Genomic DNA, 26,582 nt, shown 5'->3' with positions numbered 1-26,582 from the left:
AAAAACTCGAAAATCTTGGTATTTTCTGCATGCAAATATTTATATTATGCATTATACAATTTTTAAATGATACAATCTTTTCAAATTTTCAGATTAGTCCCGAAAATTACAATTTAAAGCTATAAACGATCTATTATGATTTCCCTGCTACTCAAAGTCATCCAAAGATTGCCAGCTCTCACATAAAAATATCAATGGGCGGAAACGTCATGTGTGTGTCTGTACCAAAAGAGTGTGTGTAAGGATACCGTACCAAAAGTGTGTACTGTAGGTTTATACAGTGCGTGTGAATCTCGGTATTTGTACAGTCTAGCAGAGTACATTTGTTTATTGTTAATTGTTTTCTTAAAAATAAGTTTTAAATGCATGTAATATATTATTTACATATTTAAGTCAACACTATAAAGCCAAATTTTCATGCAAAGAATATAATTTGATTAAAGTTTACAATAAATATAGTCGTTATTTAAGCTTTATTATAATTGACAACATTGTTCTGCAATTTCCTTGACTGTAATCATGTTGTGTGTCTGTACAAAAAGAGTGTGTGTTAGGTTACCGTACTGGTCTGCAAAGCAGTGCGACTGGCTTTCTCATGCCAGACCAGCGCCATTTCCTTTCCCTTTATTCCTATTCCCTGAAAAATATCCTATAAAAATTGCTATATAATAGATAAGTTTTCTTGTCTAAGGCTACAAAAAGATTAGATAATTAAAATCAAAGGGCAAGTTAATAGGTAAAAAATAACATAAACACGTACGCCCATACACACATATTTTGCCCCTTTGCATAACATAAAAATATGAAGCAGCAAATAGCTTAAAATGTAGATTGAGGTACGTTCTACAAAATTGTAATTAACTTTTCAGATTCTAAAATGTTGGTTTGGAAAACTCAGATTAATGGGAATTAAGATGGATTGGAAGGAAAGGGATCAACGCGGAATGGATCGAAAATATCGTGGATTGCTACAGCTGTGGATCGTTTATCTGTGCGTTGCACTAACTAGCCAAGGTTTCTAATAATAACCTTACAACATAATTATACTTTACACAGATTTTATCTTATTATAGATTAATATATCTACCCAGTTATCTGATTGCCTAGGGACGGGGGGGGGGGGGGCGTGGGTGTTTTCCCAAAGGCATTTTCCCAAGGGCGACATCCCAAGTTACAACTTTTATAGCGGCAACTTCCCAAAGGTTAGGCTAGGCCTTCTGAGGCTCCCAAAGAGCACCTTTGTGAATCAGACATGCCAATGTCACTCTTAAATTTACTTAAATTACTTGAATTTACTACGTTTTTAGTTCCGTTTTATTATAGAACCAATCATATTTTATCTAATGTAAACGACTGGTAGTTTTAAAAAACAATACCAAAAATATTCATTTAAAGGCCTAAAAGTGAATCCTGTGGACGAAGGCGCATTAACCTTGTTTACTGGGTAAATATAGATTGGAAGTGGTTCAGATTTATGCATAATGTCGGTAGCTGATATTGATCTATAGATATATAGATAATAGGTGTACTTTTCAATAGCAGAGGTCTCTCAAAAACGAAACAGACCAGAGCTGGGAACTTTTAAATGGTGGATATCGGCGGATTAATGCTTGATCCACTCTTATTCTTAATCTCGAGATTAAATAATGCTTGTTCTCCTCTTGTTATTAGTCTCCAGATTAATTCACCGATCGGAATTAAGGATATTCCATTCTAAAGTTTTCAGCTCTGAAAGAGTGGATTAAGCATTAATCCCGATATCCACCATTCAAAAGTGCCCAGCTCTGTTTATATTTTTACTGGATACTGCTGGATATGACGACTGTACGCAATAGATTCAATCTTAGTTTTTAAAGTCAAGGTTCCCGTACTGAAATTGTAAACTTTCTTTTTTAAGTAAATCATAATTAAATCAATTCAATCAAATCCTTTGAGGGCAGCCTTGATAATAATTAGGATGATAAAACAATAATAATTTTCTAGATGAGATGCTTGAGNATTTATTTATTTATTTATTTATTTATTTATTTATTTATTTATTTATTTATTTATTTATTTATTCATTTATCTTTTTAATTTATCTTTTTATTTATTTATTTATTTTTAGACCTTCTCCCCGTCAACTAAGTGAGGCATTCTCTAAGGGTTTGGATGGAAAAGGTTCAACACAAAATAGAACTGCTCTACTAGCTTTCTTTGGACAGGTTCGACGCCATTTTTGTTTTCTCTTTTCAATCATTGAAATCCATTGACCATTTTAGTTTACTGATATCTCTATTGTCTTTTTTTGGACATCTTTGGAATAGGAATATGACTCTGGGATTCAAATTAAGGGATTAAATGATCTAATGAATATACAATACAGTGAACACAGGCCTGAGCTGAAAACTTTAGAATGGTGGACATTGAGATAAATGCGTGATCCTCTCTTTTTCTAAATATCGAGACTAACCTAATCTTGTACTTGTATCCTGAAAAGTGTATAAAATTCAACCAATCAGAATCGCGTATATGAAGCGGATATATTTGAAATATTGCGCGCCATTTAAAATTATATACAGAAATGGGAGGAACTCTCTTTTTTTAAAAACCGGTTTTTGATTTTTCTCTCCTATATCCAAGAAAGAACGGTTAAAGGAGAAAATCAAAAGTGTGTCCATTGGATACTCAGATTAAGTAATCGGGATTAAGGATATCTCATTCTAAAGTTTTCAGCTCTGACCCATTTTATTTCAAATATGATTTTATGACTACCTGCAAAACGTTTTGCCTTTAAAAAACATCAAAACAACATCGGATTGCTACTTAAAGGGAGTGTCTGGCCAGATATGGGAGTTGAGCAGAGAATGCAGTATTGTAGAGAAATTTTTTAGAAATTATTTGAGACCTTTATTATTGAATTTTGCACTCTTTCTGAGTAATTATACACCGTAGAAAAATCTTATAAGTCTGAAATGATTTTAAAAAAAAATCTCTAGAATACTGCATTTTCAGCTCAACTATCAACTCTAGCCAGAACCTTTGATTTGTGTGATCTATTTGCTTAGATGTGTTGTAAATTCTAAAATGTTGACACTAATGTATAATTCTCAAAAAAAGAACAATTCACTTGATACATAAAGTGACTGTAAGCGTAATTTTAAAAGACCCTCCTTGCAAATCTGCCCCTTTAGTAAATCCAACCTATACGAAGCATAAAGTCTGACCGCGTCAACCTTGTTGCACCGGCTTATCCTGTTCATAGAGCTAGGTACAGTACAAACTGGGACCGGAAAGGTTGACCCGACTCGGAAATTCAAATGTACTACGGCTGTACGTGTACGTGCCTCCATGCAAAGATGGCAATGAACGATTTTCATCGGTTCTCTTAAAAGCTTTGTCTGATCAAGAATGAGTTAGATAAAAATATTTATAATTTAAAAATCTGATTATTTTTAATCGTGGGTTCTCAACAAAAATGACTTGTGCATTTCTTGTGAAGGTAAACAAAGAGAAATTAAACACTTTTATACCTAGAAGACGACAATATCTTCCACATTATTGATCAGATAAAGGTTTTACGGGTACCATTGTGAATGAGGTATTACCATATTTACTTGGAGGGACAGTTGAAATTACACTTACAATCCTTTTAATTGTTCAATAAAAATATTCTATAATCTTCTCTTTTTTATTTTTAAATTTCTAATTCAAATATTTTTTTTGATTTAAGGTTGTGACATCTGAGATTTTGATGGCAAGTGAATCCCCGTCCTGTCCTCTTGAGCTCAGCAGTATTCAGATATCTAAGTAAGATATACAGGGGGTTGAATGTAACAGGAGTTTACAGGGGGTTTTCATTTTTATTAAATACTAGGATTTTAGGGAGCTTCGCGCCCATCTTCTATTTCAATTGTAAACATGCAACATTGACAAAGAAAGAAAAAAAATGTTTGCAGATTTTCAAGATTTGAAAATTTTTGACAAAAATAAAAAACTTTTAAACACAAATTTTACAATTTTGATCATTAATAAACCTTCACTGGTGTTACGTGAGGTCCCGCAGAAATTTGGACCCGATCAGTTCAGCCGTTTCGACGTTTATTGGATACAAAACCCAAACAGACAAGCCAAATTTAGTTATTATAGATTTATGAAGAACACAAATATTTCACTTTTTTCCTTTCAAATAAATCCGTGAAAAAATGATGAAAAAAAATATATCTCAAAAGAATATATTTTACAAAGTTCTTGGAAATGTTTCAAATGTCCCAAGAGCTTGAAAAAGTTATTTGATCTTTGAAATATTTAAGTTCTGATTTGGGAGTTTAAAAGAGATTGGACAAAGTTTTAATAGCAACGATTAGTTTGACTACATCACATGAGGTTAATGATAGATTAACCACAGTCATAACAAGAAACACCCGGTATTTATTGACGAATAATCAGACGACTTTACGTATATATGTCTGGTAATTTTCAACAAACAATTAAGGCAGACCACATTTTAGAATTGGCATGACTTGGACTGTTTTACAAATATCGTTTTATTAATTATATTTGTAAAATTAGATTGCAAAGTCGTCTTATTATTTATAAATTAATTCCGAGTCTTTCCAAGTATGACTGTAGCACTACAGCAGTGAAAGTAGTTTAACTGCTTCAACCTGACTATCAATAGTGTACTAGGAAGGGGACGTAAAACAATTAACATTCCTGATGCATTTGTGAGCAATGGAAAAGTTCTCTCAGGGGCCGTAGAAATATCAGAGGGTTTTAACAATTTTTTTGCTAATATAGGTCCTGATCTGGCAAAAACTATTAAGGGCACTAAAAAACAATTTTCTGACTTTTTGTCACAGGGAACAGATGAAAACTTTGTTTTTGCAAATATGACCCCTGATATTATAAATGATGCTCTTAAAAAACTAAAAAGTAAAAACAGTTCTGGACCAGACAAAATTTCAACAAATTTGCTAAAGTCTATCATACCAATTATCATGGGTCCTATCTGTCATTTATTTGATTTATCTTTCAAAACTGGGTTTATTCCTACCACTCTTAAAACTGCAAAAATCGTCCCAATCTTCAAGGCTGGGGAAACGGATAATTTTACAAATTATAGGCCTATAAGTTTGCTTTCTTCGTTTTCAAAACTTTTAGAAAAAGTGGCAGCAAATCAAATTATGAAATATTTGAATAAATTTAAACTACTTTATGANTTAAAATCATCAATTTTGTGATTGTAAACTCTATCTGTATACAGATACATTTATTTTAGCAATAAACGTTATCTTATCTTATCTTATCTTACCTTATCCAACTACTTTTAGCTAATGATAAAATTTACCACTGATAAAATGTTTAGACTGTTTCTTTCAGATTAAAATCTTGATAAAAATAGCTTTACTTTTTTGTGAAAAAAAGGTTTATTATTAACATAAATTTCAATTAGAAGGATTACAAATTTTTGTTAAAGCACCTGTTATTTTTTACATTTCTGCTACAATTACAGAAATTAAAAGTCAACAATGACATTGCTTCATTTAACAGTTCAACCAAAATCCGTTGGTCCAATTTTGAAATAAAAGCCTTTCTTAGTTTTTACATTTCTGTTAAAATTAAATTTCAACCATGAGCTTTTTTCATTTTACTAAGAGCCGTTGGTTTAATTTTTTAGATACATTTCAACTTAATAAATAATTAACTATCCCTTTATAATTTAATAATTTATTATTATTTTAATATAATTTAATAATTAATTATTAAGATGTGATGAGATGTATGATAAACAATGTGATGGAGAGACCTCAATGCCGTTCTACCGGGCACACTATGATCGGCAGACAGGACAGAGTCCTAACTCACCTAGAGAACAGGTAAAACGAGCTTAAAGGGACTATACGCGTAATTTCATGTGATGTAATGATGGCAATGCCCGATTTACAATGGTGCCCTTAAAATCTTTGTCTGTTTAAGAATAAACTATAGATATAAATTTTTATACTTAAAAAACTGATTATTTTCAATTGTGGTTCCTCTGCAAAAGTGACTTCTGCAGAAAACTATGTCGGAATTATCAGAAATTAACACTTTTGAACCTAAAAAAAGTCAATGTCTTCAACATTATTGATCAGATAAAGGTTTCAAGGGTACCGTTGTGAATCGAGCACATAAAATTACGCTTAGGCCTGACATTCCCTTTAGAGGGACTGTTGGTACCCCTGTTGAACCCTGTGGAATGTGGAGCCCCTGATTAGTAATTCTAATAATCCTGTTTAGACAAACAAGATGACAGCCTGGATAGATGGTAGTTTCATCTACTCTACTGTAGAACCCTGGGTTAACATCATGCGAAGCTTTCAGGACGGGTATGCATAGCTTTATAACAAAGAGAAGAGAGTACAAAAATATATTAAAGACTAGAATATGCGATATTTTTCACAGGTTCCAGTTCCATTGTGAACAACTGGAGTACACGACCAATAAATCTGTATTCATGGATATTTAAGGATCCTTTGGGTACGAAATACAAAACCTTTAAAAATAAATAGGATTTTTTGTGGAGTATTTCTTTAAAAAATGTAAAACTTACTCCAGGAACGGGTATTATATGCAACCAGTGGCCCTGTTGTGTACGTTTTTGCGACTGTCTTCTTGTTTTTTATAATCCTGTAAGAAAATAGCTTTTACTTTGACATTCAGAAGATAAGTTCAGTAATAAAATTATAATTTATAATTTTAGGAAGTTAAGAATAACTGAGGAAGGATATCCCCCCTTTAACACTGTGGTAAGTAATCCTTTAAATTTTTCTTTTTTTTCAAAGGAATTAAGTCTTTGTTACGTCTTACTTATTCTAATCTCTATATATCTTTGCATCCTGATGTTGTAAACTTCAAATTTAGATTATTTGAACTAACAGAATTCATACAGCATAGCAATACTTAAGAGTATTTGATGGTGATACAAGGCAAATAGTTTTACTAGACACATAAAATCACTTATTTAGTGAAATGGGTCTGTTCCCACTGCACAATTGTTGTGTTTCTTTTGTGAACTTTTTTAAGATAAAACTTGATTCTTAAAGTAGTCCTACCATTCCAGAGTTTTCTGGTTATCACTGTAGTTTAAAATATCTAAAGTCTACACTCTACAGATTTTCAATATCTCGCAGAAAAATTTTGATTGTTCATTATTTTTATTAAATATTCAGGAACATTTTAGTTTCTTATCTATATCGGAAAATGTTCAAACCCCGTCAAAAATATAAATGGATTAGTATAAATTCATCTTTGTGAAAAATAAAACCGAATCGACCTATACACTATATAGTTTAGATTCTTTTAATGAAGTCATTTTACTTAATTACGATTAAGCTTTATTCACACTTTTTATTCAAATCATAATAACTATTTATATACACTGTTATTTTGGTTCTCAGTGTTATAAAGTTTTTGTCCCGAGCTTTAGCGAGGGACAAAATATAATCTAAAAAGGCGAGAACCTTCGAGATATAGAGGACATTTAGGTCCAAAAATTGTATAGCATGTCGTGCCAAAATAATAGTGTTATAGGTAATTTTATGAAACGTTTGTGTACTTTGAAACAAAGCAGAAGTCAAAATTGATTTAAATTTTATTTTCATTTCAATTGAAACAAATATTTTGGAAATACCCAAATTTTTTTGGAGAAAATCCAGGGAATCAAAACAAGTATAGCACACGTACTATAATGAACAGCTAATTTAACATTATAGCACGATAATTACTTTATAACACGTTCATTATGAAAATCACCATGAAGTAAGTAATAATGATAAAGTACACTATAGTGTTACAAAATACATTTCGTATTTAGTGGCTATTATGGATTTTGAGAAATCCTGATTTTTTCCATTTTTTCTTTAAAATGAATTACATGTCATTTTTAAAACACAACCTAAAAATTATTGTCTTTTTTATTGCTTATACTTTTTATTAATATTATTATTAAGATTTATTTCACACACAAATATAAATTAATATAAAAAGGTATTAAAAGTATTGATATTAAATTACTAAAATTCAATGTATTTATACAAAAAAAATCTCTAATTTCATTAAATTAATTAGCTTTTTAAAGAATCAAAAAATGCTCATTGATTGTTACTATCTCGATGGGTTTTATCGTATTATTACTATTCAATGTAAGAACAAGAATTAAGACAATATTGAGGAAAAAAATTTATGCTAAAATCTGGTTTCTTGCAGATATTAACTATTTGGAATTTTACCAGGGTGTTCCATTGCATAACTTCCCAGTACCTCATTTATTAAAACCAGCTGATCCATCCAGGATGTACATTCTTGGAGATGCAAGGTCAGGACAAGACAAGACAGGACAAATCAAGACAAGACAAGACAAGACAAGACAAGACAAGACAAGACAAGACAATACTAAAGCAGAGAATCCAAAAGAACATTTGATAGCTTGGATATCTTCCACCATTAATTGAGACTTCTACCATTATTTAGATAAAGCTAATTAGCTTTCATTGACTTTTTTTTTGTGATATGGTTGGATAGATGACATATCCAGTTATATAGCTTTCAAAAGTCGATCTCAAGAATACTCATACACAGGTTACTTACTGACTAACAGATTCACTGATGCGATACTTAATTCACGACTTTATTCAGTATTTTTTACTGGNATCTATTTATTCGCATGATTACAGGAACGGATGTATCGGGTATCTGGTTTATTGTAAAATACGGTGAAAACTGTGAAATAAGAAGACGACTTTAAAGCAAGTGTATTAGATGTTGTTACAAAGCAAATAGTTTTACGAGACACTTATAAAATCACTTATTTAGTGAAATGGGTTTGTTTACATTGTACAATTGCTGTGTCCCATGCTTATTGGACTATGCTTTAGCATAACTTGTGTCTAAAAGTCGTCTTTCTATTTCCGAGTTTTCTGGAAGAAAGAACTAAAACTATGAGTATGAAGCAAAGAAGTCGTCGACTATATTTGTCTCAGAGAAGTATCTGTCTCTAGATGCTGACACTAATTTGGCGGGTTTATGCCTGTGGCGTGGAGAAAATGTAAATTCAGGGGCGTATACAAGAATTTTTCCAGTGGGGGTTATCCAGGAGGGAGGATTAGACATTAAACGCCCCCATGTATGTTATATTTATTATAGTTTTCGATTTTTCCTGGCTGTTGCAAATGAAGACGATGTTTAAGAACATTTTGATTTGAGAGAAGTTTATTGCCTGCTTTTGTTTGTGTATAATATTTATATAATATTTATAATCACAAATTATTACATTCATTCATTCTCGAATAAGCAATTACTTGTATTTTTATGATATTTTACATGAATATAACGGCCACAAACACCTCCCTTACGTATAAAATCTAAATTACATATTCACAAATTCTGGTGGTCTGGTGGGTACCGTTATGGGTAGCGTTAGGGTAGTGTTTTTATAGATACACTTTATCAAATATATCTAGATATAGCTCATCTTTTCTTTCGTAATTCGACCTTCAGATCCGCGATATACCATACCGTACCATACCATACCATACCATACCGTTTCCTGACATTTATGATCCTCTGCTACTGTAAACTTTCTTTCCTGGCAAAGTCATTTAAAAGACCATGACAAGACTATCTTCAAGGAAGAAGGCTTAAAATAACCTTAGAACCGTCATATTTAGAATTTTTAGGTCGTCTTTACAGTCTCATACATTGTGGATAACCCTGTATATTATGTATAAAGAAGCCAAACAAGCATGATAATTATAAGACGACTTTCGAATCGTCTTTATTTTCCGACTTGATAAGATAAGGGATTGTAAAATAAAAAGTTAAGTTCTAACATACCACTGCGATTTAATGGTCTCACGCTCTCTAGCAAAAATCGTTGAGAATTTTGCCAATTACTTCTAAAAAAACCAAATCTAACAAGAAGTGCTTTACAGTGCTAAAATGTACATGTAAAGGGCTACAGAAAAGCATAAGTGAGTTAGAGCGGTAAAATCTAAGCTTAGGGCGTTGCGACACTTCAAAGTCAGCCCTGTTTTTAAAATTGATGAGACTGTTTATAAGGAGGCTGAATCTATGTGATACATCTTTACTCACTTGCATTAGCGGGAACATATGTAATTATATCATCTTTTGTAAATCACTATGTTTAGATAATTTGTATAAAATTATAAAAAAAAAATTATGCTTACAGGGTTACCAAGTGTGTACGCCCCTGAATTTATGTTTACTCAGATAATCTGGATACCGTTAGGCTCAATGTAAATTGTTCTCCCTAGAGCTACAAAATTTTCGAGAAGAAGAGAAAAAATCTAACAATAAATTTTTTAAATAATTACTGAAGATAAAATATAAAAATAATTTGCACTCAGTCATTTCAAAAAATCAAATATAAAGATTATATAATTTTTTTAACTTCTTCTCTTTTCCCTTCAACAAATGAATAAATGCACTTCTTTGCATCCTTCACTCTTGTTCTGACAGGTTGCAGTTGTATCAAGAAGAAGTTTTACACCCAGTTCATATGCACTTAATAGTGCATTGTACACACACTTCACAGTACAACCATCTAACCAAACCAAATATTAATTTTTCTCTCTTTTTACTTTTTCATTCATTTATATATTTATCTACCTCCATTTATTTATTTATTCATTTATTCATTTCATTTATTCATTTATTCATTTATTCATTTATTCATTTATTCATTTATTCATTTATTCATTTATTCATTTATTCATTTATTCAAATGTTAGATTCTCTTCTTTCTTTCTTTCTAATATTTACTTGTATACTTGAGACCTGCTAGACGTATAGGAATCCATGGTTTCCTGGTACTTTTGGAGTTAGAATTGTAAAAAGAGGCAGGAACCAGACGTATACCGTTTTAACCCGGATAAAAACCCCCCTCACCCACTTTCCCGAAGTGGGAAAAACTCCCCGACAGGTTCTTATGCGTTTAGATGCAGGGTTCAGTTATTCACCGCTCTGGCCCTGGTTGTATATATAGGTATGTATAATGTATATATAAATGTATGTATAATGTATATATATAGGTATGTATAATGTATATATATATAGGTATGTATAATGTATATATATATGTATGTATAATGTATATATATAGGTATGTATAATGTATATATATATAGGTATGTATAATGTATATATATATGTATGTATAATGTATATATATAGGTATGTATAATGTATATATATATAGGTATGTATAATGTATATATATATGTATGTATAATGTATATATATAGGTATGTATAATGTATATATATATAGGTATGTATAATGTATATATATATGTATGTATAATGTGTATATTTAGGTATGTATAATGTATATATATATNTATCCTGTAGTAAATGATATCCATCTACCAAGGGTTGGATTAAGAACTTGTATCCTGTAGTAAATGATATCCATCTACCAAGGGTTGGATTAAGAACTTGTATCCTGTAGTAAATTATATCCATCTACCCGGCCATGTTTGGATATAACGACGAGAAAGCAAGTATCGGAGAGAGCGAAGTAGAGCGCTCCGGTTCCCCTATATATCAGGGGTAGGATGAGCAGAAGGTGTTAGTTTAAAACATGGGTTCGTTTACGTTCCTTCTCTCCATCCTACTCATTGGTCAGGTTCTCTCACAATCCAGGGATGAATATATCAGAGCTCATCGGCTTAATAGAGAAAGGTAATTATATTTTTTAGTTTCAATTCATTCCAACATTTCTTTTTAAAACCAAATATTCTAACCAGAAGAAGATACTGTAAACCTTATAATGAAGACAGTATGCATGTATGTTCATTGTTGAATCGGTATGTAATCATAAACATTTATTTATTTCAATGTATTTGACAAAGTAGTTTTTCCAGAAAATTAAATTTTCGAATCCATCTTTGTAACCTAATAGTGTAAGCCTTTGATGTTACAAACTTTAACTATTTGATCTAACATAATTTTTATATGAAATATCACAGATCTACAACATTGGGTTGCACAGATATTAGAAAATCAGAGTTTGGGGCAAAAACTCAATTCCTTTAGTTGTATTTACTTAAAATCTTCGATATTTTAATTTTTAATTTCAACTCCGAAATAATCAGCTAAATTGTTTTTTTTTCAATTTTAAACGAAAACTTAGATTTCAATAGATTTAAAAAAACAACAGAAAACAAGCAAATGAACTAATTACTCTCTTTAAACTTTCAGTTTCTAATTCATAGAACCCTTGGTATTTCTGACTTTTAATATTTCACCTTGCCTAATTCATAGTTTTAAATATCAAAGCTTTACACTATTTGCTTGAAAAGATATTGAGATTGGAAAATCAAAGTTTGAAGAGAGTAATCAATTTCTTTGTCCCATACATTAAGATTTTAAGTATTTTAACAACATCCAAAGAATTGACAAGAATTGACGAGTCTAACAAATATATAGTTTATTAATGCAATATACTATCCGAAGTCTAATTCTAAAAGCGATTTGTCAAAACGATTAGTAAAATCGTTTAATAAATCATTTTGAAAAATTGTTTTGGTTTATATCTTTGGTCAGAGAAAAAATGTTGTGTAAAGTAAAGAATGCAAACTTATCAAGCATAAAATTCTAAAGCAGGATATCTCAGATCACTTCGGGAATGCTTTTAATTCCAAAATAGCTGGAATGTTCAAAAATAGTCCTCTAAATGATAAACGGTTCTCTAAATGATAAACGGTCCTCTAAATGATAAACTGTCCTCTAAATGATAAACGGTCCTCTAAATGAAAAACGGTCCTCTAAATGATAAACGGTCCTCTAAATAATGCCAATCTCTAGAAAGGAATACTCTTGTTATCATTCTAAAACAACACCATGTTAACAGCATAAAAATAAACTACATTATCTATATAATAAAACAAGTTTATATATTCCCTATTTCCGGCCAAACGGCTGGACCGAATGGGCTGAATTTTTAGGGAACCCATGGGTGCCCGAAGAGTAACATACGCTAAAAAATTCGAAATATATTTTTAAATGGAATTTTTTTCTTTCAAAAATAGATATATTTTTTCTTTAAAAATTCCACGGGAAACGCCGGGCACTTCAGCTTGTAATTCTTAAAAGAAGAAGAAAGATTTCTCTGATCGATTAAAAGATCTGAAAAGTAAATGATCAGATATTTTGGCAATTATAAAAAAGGAATTGAGTCTTTGCCACAAACTCAAATTTTCTAATCCATATATCTTAGACACCTAGAGTGGTGTAAACCTTTGATATTTCAAACAAGATTATTTGATCTAACAGAATACATAGCTTAAAATATCTAAGATCTACGACATTGGATTGCAAAGACGTATTTCAAACTTGGACTAATTGATCTAACAAATTCTTAGTTTACTAAATTTAAGGTCTACGATAGTGGGTTGCAAAGATATAGGGATAAGAAAATCATAGTTCTTTCGTAAATATTATTTTTTCCCTCAGAATCTAACAGTTTTACGGGAAACACTAACTTTCAAGAGTCATTATTTTATCTAGAAATTGAAATTTTTTCTTTTTTTACATTTTTGTTGTTAATTCAAGTTTCTCGTTGCTCGTAGAAGGGGGAAATACGTAAACTGTAGAATAATGATCTGAGAGGTCAAAGAATCTCATTAATGTTCATTTATCTGCTTAGATTGTCATTTGTGCTAAATTCCTCGCCAATATTTATAGGAGACTAAATTCGCAAATCTGCTGGCAGGGAATAATTGTCTGTATAGGAGAGGGGGGGGGGAGACTGAGACTTTACAAACAATATTACAGTTTTTTCCAGTTTTAAATTTCTTGTTTATTGTCACTGTAACGTTATTCATTTCTTTGCCAAATGATTGAATAGCGTATTAAAGATTGTTTTGAATGCAATTCGTAACTAATGGCGCTTAAAATTTATTTTGATTTCAAATGGATTAAGTTTATACCAGAATGTCGTAGAAAGGAATTTAGTATTTGTCACAAACTTATCCCAATGTCTTTGCAACCCATTGTCACAGACCATATATATTTCAAACTATGAATTCTTCAAGTAATCTAAGTTTATAGGTTAACACTAGCAGGTGGCAAAGGTTTAAGGATTCGAAAATTTAAGTTTGTGGCAAAAACTCACTTCATATTTTTTCGATCTCTGAAAAAAAAACTTTAATCTGAAAGTATCACTAAATTAAATATGTACAGAGAGATTTTTTCATGCCAAAGCCGAAGTTTTTTATCTATTCTTATTATCTATATCTTTGTAACCTAATTTCGGAGACATTTAAAGCTCTGAATTCTGTGAGATCAAATAGTTTAAGTTTGAAACATTTTTACCCCTGGTTGAAAAGATATTGGGACTTGTAAATTCGAGTTTTTGACAAAAGAGAATATAAGAGTAGATATCAAATATGTAAAATCGGTTTAAAAAAGGCTTTGTTATTATCTGTTTTTTGAACACCTTCAAGTTCTACTGATGCAAAAAAACTGTTTTGCACTTAAAGTTTTTTATTTCTGGAGGATTAAAATACGAGGTGAAGGATAAAGATATTTCTGTTACTTGTTTTAAATCTAAAATGTTGAAAACTCATTTTCTTAACTTTTATTATGATTGACGAGGAGAATTTAATTAAAAACTAATATGTTTAGTCCGGACAGTTCCTTGTTATCTGTATCCGCTAGGTAAGATTTAAACAGTGTTCTCCCTGTCTCCGGGTCCTGTCGTAACCCTGTCCAGCTCACAGACTAATCCGGAGTGTTTGTAACAATGTTTTCTCTGTTTTTTACTAATAACCTCTAACCTAACCCAACCCAACCCATCTAAAGTAGTTCCACCGAAAACTATTTCTCCATAATTTTTTTCTTTTATTTAACCTGTAAAGTGTACAGTACATACAACTGAACATATGAATTGTACATATACTAGATTCATGTATAAAGATATATATACTCATAAGTGTACAGTACATACAACTGAACATATGAATTGTACATATACTAGATTCATGTATAAAGATATATATACTCATAAGTGTACAGTACATACAACGAATATATGAATTGTACATACACTAAATTCATGTATAAAGATATATATACTCAGAAGTGTACAGTACATATACAACGAACATATGAATTGGACATATATAAACTCATAAGTGTACAGCACATACAACGAACATATGAATTGTACATATACTAGATACATGTATAAAGACATACTCATAAGTCAAAATATGCGTCAGTGTGAGCTTAGAAACTCTGACGCGAATATTTTCAGTTTGGAATTTTCCTTAATTCTATTCTAGAAAAAGAGGACAATAAAGGATTTAAAGGGACTGTGAAGGAAAACTATAAGGGGGTATAGGATGAAACATGAGAATCTCAGTTGATCGAGACCTTCAAGACGCCTAGCTGATGTTCCTGTCTCGAAAAATTGACATAAAACTGTGTAAAAAATATACCAAAACGTATATTTGTTAAATTTTTTATAAGATTCGTTGTATTAAACTGACCATAATCAACAAATGTGCAACCAATCTGAAAACGACAATATTCCAAAGGAGCCTGAGAAACTCAGGTTTGCTCCTATTATTATTAAAATTTGATAATTTTTCATTTTTAATAGATACAATTGATAATATTATTTACACGTCCGGATCATGGGACCTGAACTCCAACCAATGGTAGTGCAGTACTATTGTCATGCTTCTCCGTCTGTAACACGTGACCAGTATACTGCTTTGCTATTGGAGGGAGTTCTGGTCACGGGGATACGGACGTATATCTTACAAATATACATTTTGGTATAATTTTATGTCAGCTTTATGTCAATTTCGCGAGACAGGAACATCAGCTAGATGTCTTACAGGTCTCAATCAACTCCTGAGATTCTCAGGTTTCAGCCTATACCCGCTTTCATTTTTCCTTCACAGTCCCTTTAAGGACAACTTAAAAAATGGACGATAAGTTGTGAACTTGCATGACTGACTGTAATTGAGTAAAGTTTAGGGTCAGCAGCCGGGTACCTGGGTAAGGTTTAGGGTCTGGAGCAAGTTATCTGAGTTAGGCTTATGGTCTGCAGCAAGGTACCTGAATGGTGAGTAAGGTTTAGGGTCTAGAGCTAGATAACTGAGTCAGGTTTAAATTCCGGAGCAAGGTACCAAGCTGAGTTTAGGGTCTGAAGCAAGGTACCTGAGTACGGTTTAGGGTTTGGAGCAAGGTACCTGGGTAAGGTTTAGGGTATGAAGCAAGGTATCTAAGTAAGGTTTAGGGTATGAAGCAAGGTACCTAAGTAAGGTTTAGTCTGAAGAAAGGTACCTGGGTAAGGTTTGGGGTATGAAGCAAGGTACCTAAGTAAGGTTGAATATGAAGAAAGTTACCTAGGTAAGGTTTAGGGTATGAAGCAAGGTACTTAAGTAAGGTTAGGGTCTGGAGAAAGGTACCTGGGTAAGATTTAGGGTATGAAGCAAGGTACCTGAGTACGGTTTAGGGTTTGGAGCAAGGTACCTAATTAAGGTTTAGGGTATGAAGCAAGGTACTTAAGTAAGGTTAGGGTCTGGAGAAAGGTACCTGGGTAAGATTTAGGGTATGAAGCAAGGTACCTAAGTAAGGTTTAGGGTATGAAGCAAGGTACTTAAGTAAGGTTAGGGTCTGGAGAAAGGTACCTGGGTAAGATGGGACCTTCTGCACTTTTTGCCATTTTGCAACAGTCACACTGGGGCACATTTTTCAGGAATTTTGCAATCGTTGCAAAAAGGAATTTGTTAAAATTTGTAAAAATCGTTTCTTGAGTTTCTGAGAAAATTTGTCGTTATTTAACTCCTATTGTTAATATTTTTATTGAACTGATTTAGAGCCCGACAAGCCAGGAAGCAAAGCATCAAGGATCATGTAGAAACCCTGTTCAACTGGAAAGGGAAGAGTATGCCGAGTGGGACGGATGGATTGATGGATGGTATCCAGGTACCAGGAGACTCCAGGTCCAAGTTGGATATATCTCAGTATCCGATGGATTTCACAGAAAGGGTTCAGAGCTTCTTCCCAGAGTGTAAGTTTCTATCCAAATCTTGTTAACTGGATATTTCCTGGCGGTGTTTAATAGAAAATCTCATTTGTTTGGCAATTTTTAGTTAAAAGTATTCTCCATATCTCTCCTGCAATTTTTCACTAAAAGCCCAGTTAAAGTTCCATTTTTTAGCAATTTTTAGATGAAAGTTTGCCCGTTTATTGTAAAATCATCGATCCTTTAGCAATTTAAAGTTTAAAATTTTCCCATTTATTATAAAATCACCAATCCTTTGGCAATTTAAAGTTTAAAGTTTTCCCGTTTATTGTAAAATCACCAATCCTTTGGCAATTTAAAGTTTAAAGTTTTCCCATTTATCGTAAAATCATCAATCCTTGGCAATTTAAAGTTTAAAGTTTTCCCGTTTATTGTAAAATCATCAATCCTTTGGCAATTTAAAGTTTAAAGTTTGCCTCGGTTAGAGCAAACCTGTATTTTCCTTACAATTTCCAGTTGAAAATAGGTGTCTTAAGATAATTTTGCCTCTGTTGATTTTTCTATTTTTCTCTCTTTTTTATGATTCGGTGTGTTAGATTTTAAAAAAAATTTACTAATGATATACTTCTCAGGTGATATTGACGACAACTACCTCCTTCAGCTCCCTGATACACCAAACTCAGAGATTCTAATCTTCAAAATCAAGTTCCCAGTTCCACGTCCTGGAACTCTGCTCAGTATAGTCGAGGCCAGACTAAGGATGTTCAAGCTCCACTCGGAGATGATCGAGGACACACCAGACTGTCCTAGAGAGCAGAGGATGAGGATAACTGCGTCCTGGATTCAACTCAAGAACCATGCTAACTCTGATGCTGGTAATTTCATCTTCTAAAAACTCAGATTTAAATCTTTAATTCACTTTTATTCTCGAGAAACGTGCAATCTTTTAGCTTTTAAAACATTATTGGGGATTGTGCTAAGCACTTATCGTGTGTACTGGTTTAAGAACAAGAGAAGTGGTTCAACTTAGTCTACGTAGTTCAACTACTTTTTTCACAGGCATCTTATATTTTAAAGTTGCTGAGACCGTGATGCTAGATTCCATCATGGTTGATTTAAGTGTGAATGGATGGATTTCTTTAGATGTTACCGGAGCTGTCAGGTTGGTTTAAAACAAGGGTATAATGCAAGGAAAGTAAATTGCAGTTGCATATACATTGTGTACATATTGAAACCAGTTCTCTCTGGGAGAAATTTGTAAACAAGAATAGATGCATCAGTTTTCGTTTAGTAGTTTGAAAATTTTGATTATTCACAATATAGTTTCCTATAACTAGAATATTTCATTGATTTTTTATGTGAAAGATGGATCCCATGTGAGGCTGTGACATCCATCATGTATTTACATTACCGCCCAGAGACAGTACACTGCAGTACAAAAGATGCGTACACCTCTGAAATAACTGTCTTTGCATTATAACCTTGAAAACAAATAAAGATTAATAAATAAAACAAAATATTGACCCCCCACACACACCGTGTATACAATTAAAATCCCTAATTAAAATAACCATTTTTTTTGTTTGTAAATTTGACTACGAATTTAATTTTTAATTTGAAATATTAAATATATTATTCAATTAATATTCGTGAAAAGTTTCTGAATTTTTATGTCTGATTTGGAAGCAGGAGAATTCCTATGAAAGATTTAAAGCTTGAAAGGAGTGAAGTCTTTGTCTTAAACTCTGATTTTCTAATCCCTATATCTTTGCTGTTGTAAAATTTTGATATTTCAAGCTATGTATGTACGTATTTTGTCAAATAGTCTCAGTTTCAATTATCAAAGGTTTACACTATCAGAAAGCAAAGATAAAGGGATTAGAAAATTTGAGTTTGTGGCAAAGACTTATTTCCTTATTGTAATTATTTCCTTCAGGAGTTGGTATAATCATCCTCATCGTCCCTCTGCTGTCCTAGTAGAGGTTGAGAACAGTCGGAGAGAAACTCTTCAAACTAGAAACCTTCTCCAACCTCTAAACTGCTCTTCATCCTCAGGTATAGATATTGTGTGAATCATTCCAAGTTTATGCAGACTTGTATCTTTTGAGACAAAATACAGAATTGCACATTTTTATAGCCGGAGCTAATCCAACCCTATCCAGTGGGAGCAGAGCAGCCAGGCCTAGTCCTTACCTACCTGGAGCACCCTTACTCAACCTCAATCAGGACATGCATCCTCTCATAGATATCACAACCTTTGAGGTATAAATATACATAAATACAAACAAATATACTTTTAACATGGATAATTATGGACGATTAGTTTGAATTTCTCAGGTTCCAACTGGAAAAGGTCGGACTGGAAGCAACCTCTCTCCGGGTGTATCTGAACCTGAACAATCCTCTTCACCTCTTCCAGGAGCATCTAGTCAATATACCGGAGATTCCAATAAATTTCTCCAGAAACTCCAAGAGATAGATTACCTAGCCTCAAGTTCGTTACTTGAACAACGATACCCAACTCGAGACCTTTTTACTGCGCATCATAAACCTCGAGGTCTTGGTAGTTCGGATCCAACTCCGATATTTCAAAAGGTTGTGTTGAGCAGAGATGAGCTACTCCGTAGGTTAGGAGAGTTGAATGAACTGCAGACAACAGACAGGGATACAGAAGCAAGAGTTCTCTCTCAACTCCTTCAACAAGTTATCAATGATTCCTAACTACAGAGCCCCCCTCCCTCCCCCTCCTTAACTTAATAATTGATTGCAAAATGTACTTCTTTGGTAAATTGTACTACATTGAACAGACTGCATTGTAGATTGTACAACACTGTTTTGTGCAGCACTACATTGTACAGCACTGTATTGAACAGCACTGCATTGTATATTGTACAACACTGTTTTGTGCAGCACTACATTGTACAACACTGCATTGAACAGCACTGCATTGTAGATTGTACAACACTGTTTTGTGCAGCACTACATTGTACAACACTGCATTGAACAGCACTGCATTGTAGATTGCACAACACTGTTTTGTGCAGCACTACATTGTACAATACTGCATTGAACAGCACTGCATTGTAGATTGTACAACACTGTTTTGTGCAGCACTACATTGTAAAACACTGCATTGAACAGCACTGCATTGTAGATTGCACAACACTGTTTTGTGCAGCACTGCATTGTACAGCACTGTATTGTACAACACTGTATTGTACAACACTGTATTGTACAACACTGCAATGCAGTACAGTTTAAAGTAATTTTACACTATGTTCTGCATTTTAGACTGCACCCAAAAACAAAACATTATTTAAATGTAATGTACATTGTACAACCACTTTATGTAATAGTTAAAATACTTTCCTGTAATGTACTGCTCCGTACTGTAATGTACAGCTCCGTACTGTAATGTACTGCTCTGTACTGTAATGTACTGCTCCGTACTGTAATGTATTGCTCTGTACTGTAATTTACTACTCCGTACTGTACTGTACTGCTGCGTACTGTAATGTTTGCTCGGCTCAAACTTTGATCTCATCTCTTGTCAGGTTCTCTGCTTCCTGCGCAATTATCTTCAATAAATTCATTGTACATTATTATTTTACAAATAAACAAGAAATATGTTTTTCAACAAAACTATTTTTATATTAAACACATCATAGTTCATTTTACAGCTTTACGCTGGGAAAGGAATTGAATCTTTGCCACACACTCTAATTTTCTTTCTCCCCATATTTCCGTACATCTTCGATACTTCATTAACTATGAATTCTGTTGGTTTAAATAAACTAAGTTTGTAAAGATATAGGGATTAGAAAATATTTAGTTTATGTCAAAAACTAATTCCTTCAGGACTCTATAGATCAAAAATGTTTCGTAAAGATCATTCTACATTTTGTAATTCTACCTTTTGTACGTGAGCAGTTAAAATGGAGTAATTAAAACAATTATTTATTATGTGGTTTAAAATTATTCACTTTACAATCATGTGGATACATAATTAATGTTTGATTTATATTGATTTTTAGATGAAAAAACGTGTGTGTAATTCTTATTCTTATCCATCAACCAGTTTGCGTTAAAGATGAATTGGATTAGAATATTATATGAGGATTCGAGGATGCACGAAATATAAATAAATAAGAGATTTCTCTCCAGGTTTGCAGAACTATAAGGCAATCGTCGCTAATCAGTCGAGGTTCTTTTAAGGGGATAGTAGACGTAATTTCCGGTGGTACTCCAAAGAAGTGGCATGTATGATTAACAATGATACGAACCCTTTAATCTTTATCTGAGTAGCAATAAGGAAGATATCATCGTTTTTCTGTCTTGAAGTTGTTAATTCTGACAATTTCCTTCATAATCTCTCTTGCATAAATTGGCAAGTCACTTTTACAGAGAAATCAATTTTAGTTATAAAAACTAAGATATCTCATTCATCAGAGATCAGGTTTCAAGGGTTCCGCTGTAAATTGAATTAAAGGGTCCCATAAAATTGCATTTTTCGGCCCTTCAAGGATTGAAGAGAATAAAAAGGTTCGACGGCCCGAGATTTAAAAGTGTTTTCTAGAGACCGGGTGGTCTAATAAAACAAATAATTCTCCGGGATGTTTTAAGCTTCCAAATTTTCTAAGCTCCGTACGGCTTTAAGGTCACGAAGGTTCTAGACTCCAGGAGGGTTTAATCTCCAAGAGTTTTTTAATCTCCGGGATATTTTAAGCTCTCGAGGGCCCTAAGCCTCAGATTGTTTTAAGCTCCAGTAAGTTTTAAGCTATTGAAGGTTTCTAGTTCCAGAAGCTTTAGAAGTTTAAAGGTTTTAAACTCCAAAAGGTTTAAAGTCCAAAAGATTTTAAACTCCAGAAGGCTTTAAGCTACAGAAGGTTTTAAGCTACAGAAGATTTTAAGCTACAGAAGGTTTTAAGCTACAGAAGGTTTTAAGCTACTACAGAAGGATTTAAGCTACAGACGGTTTTAAGCTACTACAGAAGGATTTAAGCTACAGAAGGTTTTAAGCTACAGAAGGTTTTAAGCTACAGAAGGTTTTAATCTACAGAAGGTTTTAAACTACAGAAGGTTTTCAACTACAGAAGGTTCTCCAGGATGTTTAAAGCTCTAGGAGACTTTAAACACCAGGACTTTTTAAGTTATAGGAGTCTTTAAACTCTAAAAGGTCCAAAACTGGAAGGTTCTTGGAACAACTGAGGATACCCGGAGCTTGGAGGTTCTATATCCAAAGAGGTGCCAGGGCCCAGGAGGTTCTGTGCTCCGTGAGGTTCCAGGGACCGGGAGGATATTCCAGGTTTCCAAACTGAGGCTAGTACTCTACAGAGTAGGATGAGAAGTGCATTTAAATATCTAGGAGGAGGAAAACACAACCAGGCATCATCAATACCAGACAATCATCAGATTCAACAAATAGAAAACAATGAAGGAAAAGAGTAAGTTAAATGTATTTATGATATTAACAATGAACTTTCGAACCCATTTTGTATTCTTTTTATTTTACACTTTTGTTGGGCTAAATTAAAGTATGTAAAGGTCCAATAAACTCTTTTTGATGGATTAAGAATGACGATCAAAACTTAAATGAGTTTATTTCTATGCAGACCGGACAGAATTAGATCTTGTTAGCTTTGCGTGAAGAAGGGGGGGTATAGTTTTTTTTATTTTTGCTCCGCCCCCCCCCCCAATAGCCAAATTTCATGCATGGTTGTGTTTACGAGAATGTTACAGATTTTGGTATGGTTTTTTAACCGTAAGATTTAAACAGTTCAACATTTTTGTTTTAGTCTTTTGCAAACTTAATTCAACCTTCAGCTTATTATTCCTTCATTAAGGTGTTTGCTTAAAAGATACATCTATGTACAATTATGTAATTTAATGATACATCTATTTATGTCATTGTAAAGGGTATTATTAAGTGCGAAAAAGTTTTTGCTTGGATTTTTATTTTGATCAAAAACAAACTAGAAAAATTAAAAATCACAGCAAAAACTTGTTCGCACGCATGATACCCATTTCAATAACATATATATAGTTTTATTCAGCTTTACTCAAATTCTTTAAGTAACTTTATCACCCTACAATGAGACAAATTTGGTATGAAATTTGAAATTTTAATAGCAGATTGAAAAAGTTGTAGGGCGATAAAGTCACTTAATCACCCTACAACGGGAAATATTAGGTATATAAATTCCATCAAAATTGAATAATATATTTATATATCGATCTTTAGATTAAAGTCGTCAAATTCTCTTCTCGATATCATAGATATATTTATCTAAAGCTATGTATCCTGAGTAAATATGATTAAAGACATAATATATAGAATATCAATAATACGTCCTACGGGGCTGAGGCACATATACAATGTAATGGATATTACATAATGTTAAATAGTTGGATTGAATGAACGTGGATCTAGTTCCACGATTAACATTAAAAAAATTTATCTTTTTTGTAAACATTAACTTGAATTTAATTTCACAGTGTTATTGTGCCTCATGTTCCGAGCCTGTATAAACACATATTTCGGAAATAGAGAAAATAAAATTGAGCTAAAGAATTCGTATATAAGTATTGCATAAATGAACAGACACACAGGGTTACCTATATAGGATAAGACTTGAAATAATTTGTCGCCGAAGTCTCATCCCTTGTATTCTGAGTATCCTTGTATGTTTGTTTGTATCCAATAAACGTCAGAATAGGTTAATCTATCAGACCCATGTTTTTTTTTGTAGTAACTCACATGACATCAAAGAATTCGCATACATGGTCAAAACTTAAAGTTTTGCCGCAATTTTTTTGATTAAAACAAATTTAAACAAATGAAAACTTGTTATAGTTATTATTTCAAACTGCCGAAAGATAAGCAACAACAAATTACGATGTTTACGAGACAGTTAGTCTATGTACACATCAAACCCATCTATCTATTTAGTGTCCTGGTTCATGTACCAGTACTCCAGTCTATGTACACATAAAACCTATCTATCTATTTAGTATCCTGGTTCATGTACCGGTACTCCAGTCTATGTACACATAAAACCTATCTATCTATTTAGTATCCTGGTTCATGTACCAATGGATTTCCGTGGTTCTTGCGGACTACTTGTTTCTAAAGACGATTTCTTGGACGAGATTCACAGGTAGAGTTTAACATGTAGATGGTTACAATATTATAGTTCTCTATACTGTTTACATATGTACAGTGATAACCAGAAAACTTTGAAATACGAAGACGACTTTAAGATTCCAGTAATAATGAGCATGAGCAATAGTGCAGTGTAAACTGACTCATTTCAATAAATTAGTGATTTAATAAGTTTGAACTAAAACCATTTGCTTCGTAACAACATCTAATCCACTTGCTATAATGTCTTATTCCTAATACATTGTTTGCTGGTTATCAATGTACATTCCCCACACCAAAGGAATTCAGCCTTTGCCACAAACTCAGACTTTCTAGTCCCCATATCTTTGCAACGCAACGCAATGTTTTAAACTATAAATTCTTTTAGATCAAATAATTATAGTTTGAAATATGAAAGGTTTACACCATCAGGTTGTAAAGATATAGGGATAATATAGTTTTATGATACTTTCCCAAAGGATTTTTCCCAAATGGCAACTTCCCAAGGGTATTTTCCGAAATGGAAACTTCCAATTTTTCAAGTGGCAACTTCCAAAGTATGTCCTAGCCGCAGCGCTCGGCCCCCAGCCTGTTCTAGCCGCGGCAAAGTTTAAAGAAATCATATTCAGCAAATTTTAGGCACGCTCGTATTTTAATTTTAATATTTTTTCATTTAGGTTCCCTTTAAAATTCTATGATGTACTTTTGAACTTGACCTTAAAGGAAACATTAAAATTACATGATGTACTTTTGAACTGGACCTTAAAGGAAACATTAAAATTATATGATGTACTTTTGAACTTGACCTTAAAGGAAACATTAAAAATGTTTCTGTTTCTGTGGAGGCATGGTTTGAATTATCTTTACAGAAACATTTTTTTTATAAAGTAATACAAATCAAATTTTAGTTTTTATGGTTCATCTTAAACTTACATTTATTTATCGCAAACATTCCCTTTAAATATATCAGGAAAGTGAGAAGACAAACAAGCAGAAGGAATCAGAGTTCGAAGGAGTGGAAAGAAGATTTCTTATATCCTGGTTTCATATAAATATATTTTATATCCCTGGTTTCATGTAAATATATTTTATATCCCTGGTTTCATGTAAATATACTTTATATCCTGGTTGCATGTAAATATATTATATATCCCTGGTTTCATGTAAATATACTTTATATCCCTGGTTTCATGTAAATATACTTTATATCCCTGGTTTCATGTAAATATACTTTATATCCCTGGTTTCATGTAAATATACTTTATATCCCTGGTTTCATGTAAATATACTTTATATCCCTGGTTTTATGTACATGTAAAAATACTTTATATCCCTGGTTTCATGTACATATACTTTATATACCTACTTTCACATAAACCTATATTACATCCTTGCTCTCATATACATTTTAATCCATAACTCTCCAATATGAGAATTAAGGTAATTTTTTTAATTTTCATATAATCATGAGATTAAATCTTTTATGGAAAATTTAATATATTTTTTATATCAAAAGATTAGAATTCTTAAATAGTAATTTTAATATAAAACATGACAAAGAATAATTCATTAAAGGGAGTGACCGGCTATGTAAGTAACTGAGTATGCAGTGTTGTGGAAAGCTTCTTTCGGATTCAGTTGAGACATATTAAACTTTTGTAAAGATCTGTTAATCCTGAGTTTGAGCGCAAATTCGATGTTCAAAACTCCTACTTTGGGGGTGGATACGTTTTCAGAACTAGTTTTTCTTAAATTATTAAATAACGACGACATAAAATGTAAAAAATGTAAAAGACAAATACACAGGATGGCAGACGTCCCATCCCCCCCCCTCTATGTCCTACTCGAGATAAAAAAAACTGGAAAATGTGTAAAACGCCCCCCTCACCCCTCTCCCTCCATCAAGAAAATGTTATTGAAAGTGTGTTAGGAATGCAGGAGTTGACTCAGTAACATGACTGAAGCAAAATTTAATAACAAACAAGAAAGAATATAGATACAGGGCTCCCAAAAATAGTTCTGCCTCTGCAATTTGGCTAGCTGCAGAAAACATCCAAAAATTTCATTTATTTTTATTTTCAAAATTAGCCAAAGTATGATTGAAGGGTGGACAAGGAATGGACGATCAAGAAGAAAGAATGAAAAACAAGAAATATAGATGTCTCAAAATGTTTCCATCTGATATCATATTGAAATTTAAAAATATTGTAAAATTTAATTAAAATAAATTATTAAAGTTAAAAAGATGACTGTATAATTTTTACTTTATTTTTCGTTGTCGTTATTTAATAATTAAAAAAACTAATTCTGAAAACGTATCCACCCCCAAAGTAGGAGTTTTGAACGTCGAATTTGCGCTCAAACTCAGGATTTACAAATCTTTAAAAAGTTTGATATGTCTCAAATGAATCCGAAA

The 26,582-nt window shown here is 32.4% G+C and overlaps 2 protein-coding genes across 3 annotated transcripts; both read left to right on the top strand.

The window, feature by feature from the left end:
- Nucleotides 1-2,105: 2,105 nt before the first annotated feature.
- LOC111695724 (dual oxidase) lies at nucleotides 2,106-8,739 on the top strand (the record flags this gene model as incomplete). The annotated part of the gene is made up of 7 exons (XM_023465136.1): nucleotides 2,106-2,204; nucleotides 3,713-3,789; nucleotides 5,750-5,858; nucleotides 6,262-6,350; nucleotides 6,725-6,770; nucleotides 8,256-8,338; nucleotides 8,697-8,739. Coding segments are annotated over 7 exons (546 nt in total), but the record flags the coding sequence as incomplete, so codon positions are not given.
- A 2,876-nt stretch (nucleotides 8,740-11,615) lies between these two features.
- LOC111695731 (uncharacterized) lies at nucleotides 11,616-20,657 on the top strand. Of its 2 annotated transcripts, XM_023465155.1 has the most exons (8): nucleotides 11,616-11,723; nucleotides 14,670-14,702; nucleotides 16,877-17,070; nucleotides 17,658-17,900; nucleotides 18,103-18,187; nucleotides 18,962-19,080; nucleotides 19,163-19,287; nucleotides 19,363-20,657. In XM_023465155.1, the coding sequence occupies exons 1-8, from the start codon at nucleotides 11,623-11,625 to the stop codon at nucleotides 19,744-19,746; spliced, it is 1,284 nt and encodes a 427-aa protein (XP_023320923.1). In that variant the 5' UTR covers nucleotides 11,616-11,622; the 3' UTR covers nucleotides 19,747-20,657. The 2 variants fall into 2 exon arrangements, with proteins under 2 accessions (XP_023320923.1, XP_023320924.1); XM_023465156.1 differs by lacking the exon at nucleotides 14,670-14,702.
- Nucleotides 20,658-26,582: the final 5,925 nt, after the last annotated feature.

The sequence above is a fragment of the Eurytemora carolleeae genome, unplaced genomic scaffold (genome assembly GCF_000591075.1).
Source record: "Eurytemora carolleeae unplaced genomic scaffold, Eaff_2.0 scaffold82, whole genome shotgun sequence".
NCBI lineage: Eukaryota > Metazoa > Arthropoda > Copepoda > Calanoida > Temoridae > Eurytemora > Eurytemora carolleeae.
This window is presented reverse-complemented; position numbering and strand designations above follow the sequence as displayed.

Bases quoted from the DNA above. Each gene is read 5' to 3' on its own strand.
- LOC111695731 (XM_023465155.1), top strand. From the start codon at position 11,623: ATGGGTTCGTTTACGTTCCTTCTCTCCATCCTACTCATTGGTCAGGTT. The intron at 11,724-14,669 runs GTAATTATATTT...TAATATGTTTAG, and splicing joins CATCGGCTTAATAGAGAAAG to TCCGGACAGTTCCTTGTTAT. The intron at 19,288-19,362 runs GTATAAATATAC...TGAATTTCTCAG, and splicing joins TAGATATCACAACCTTTGAG to GTTCCAACTGGAAAAGGTCG.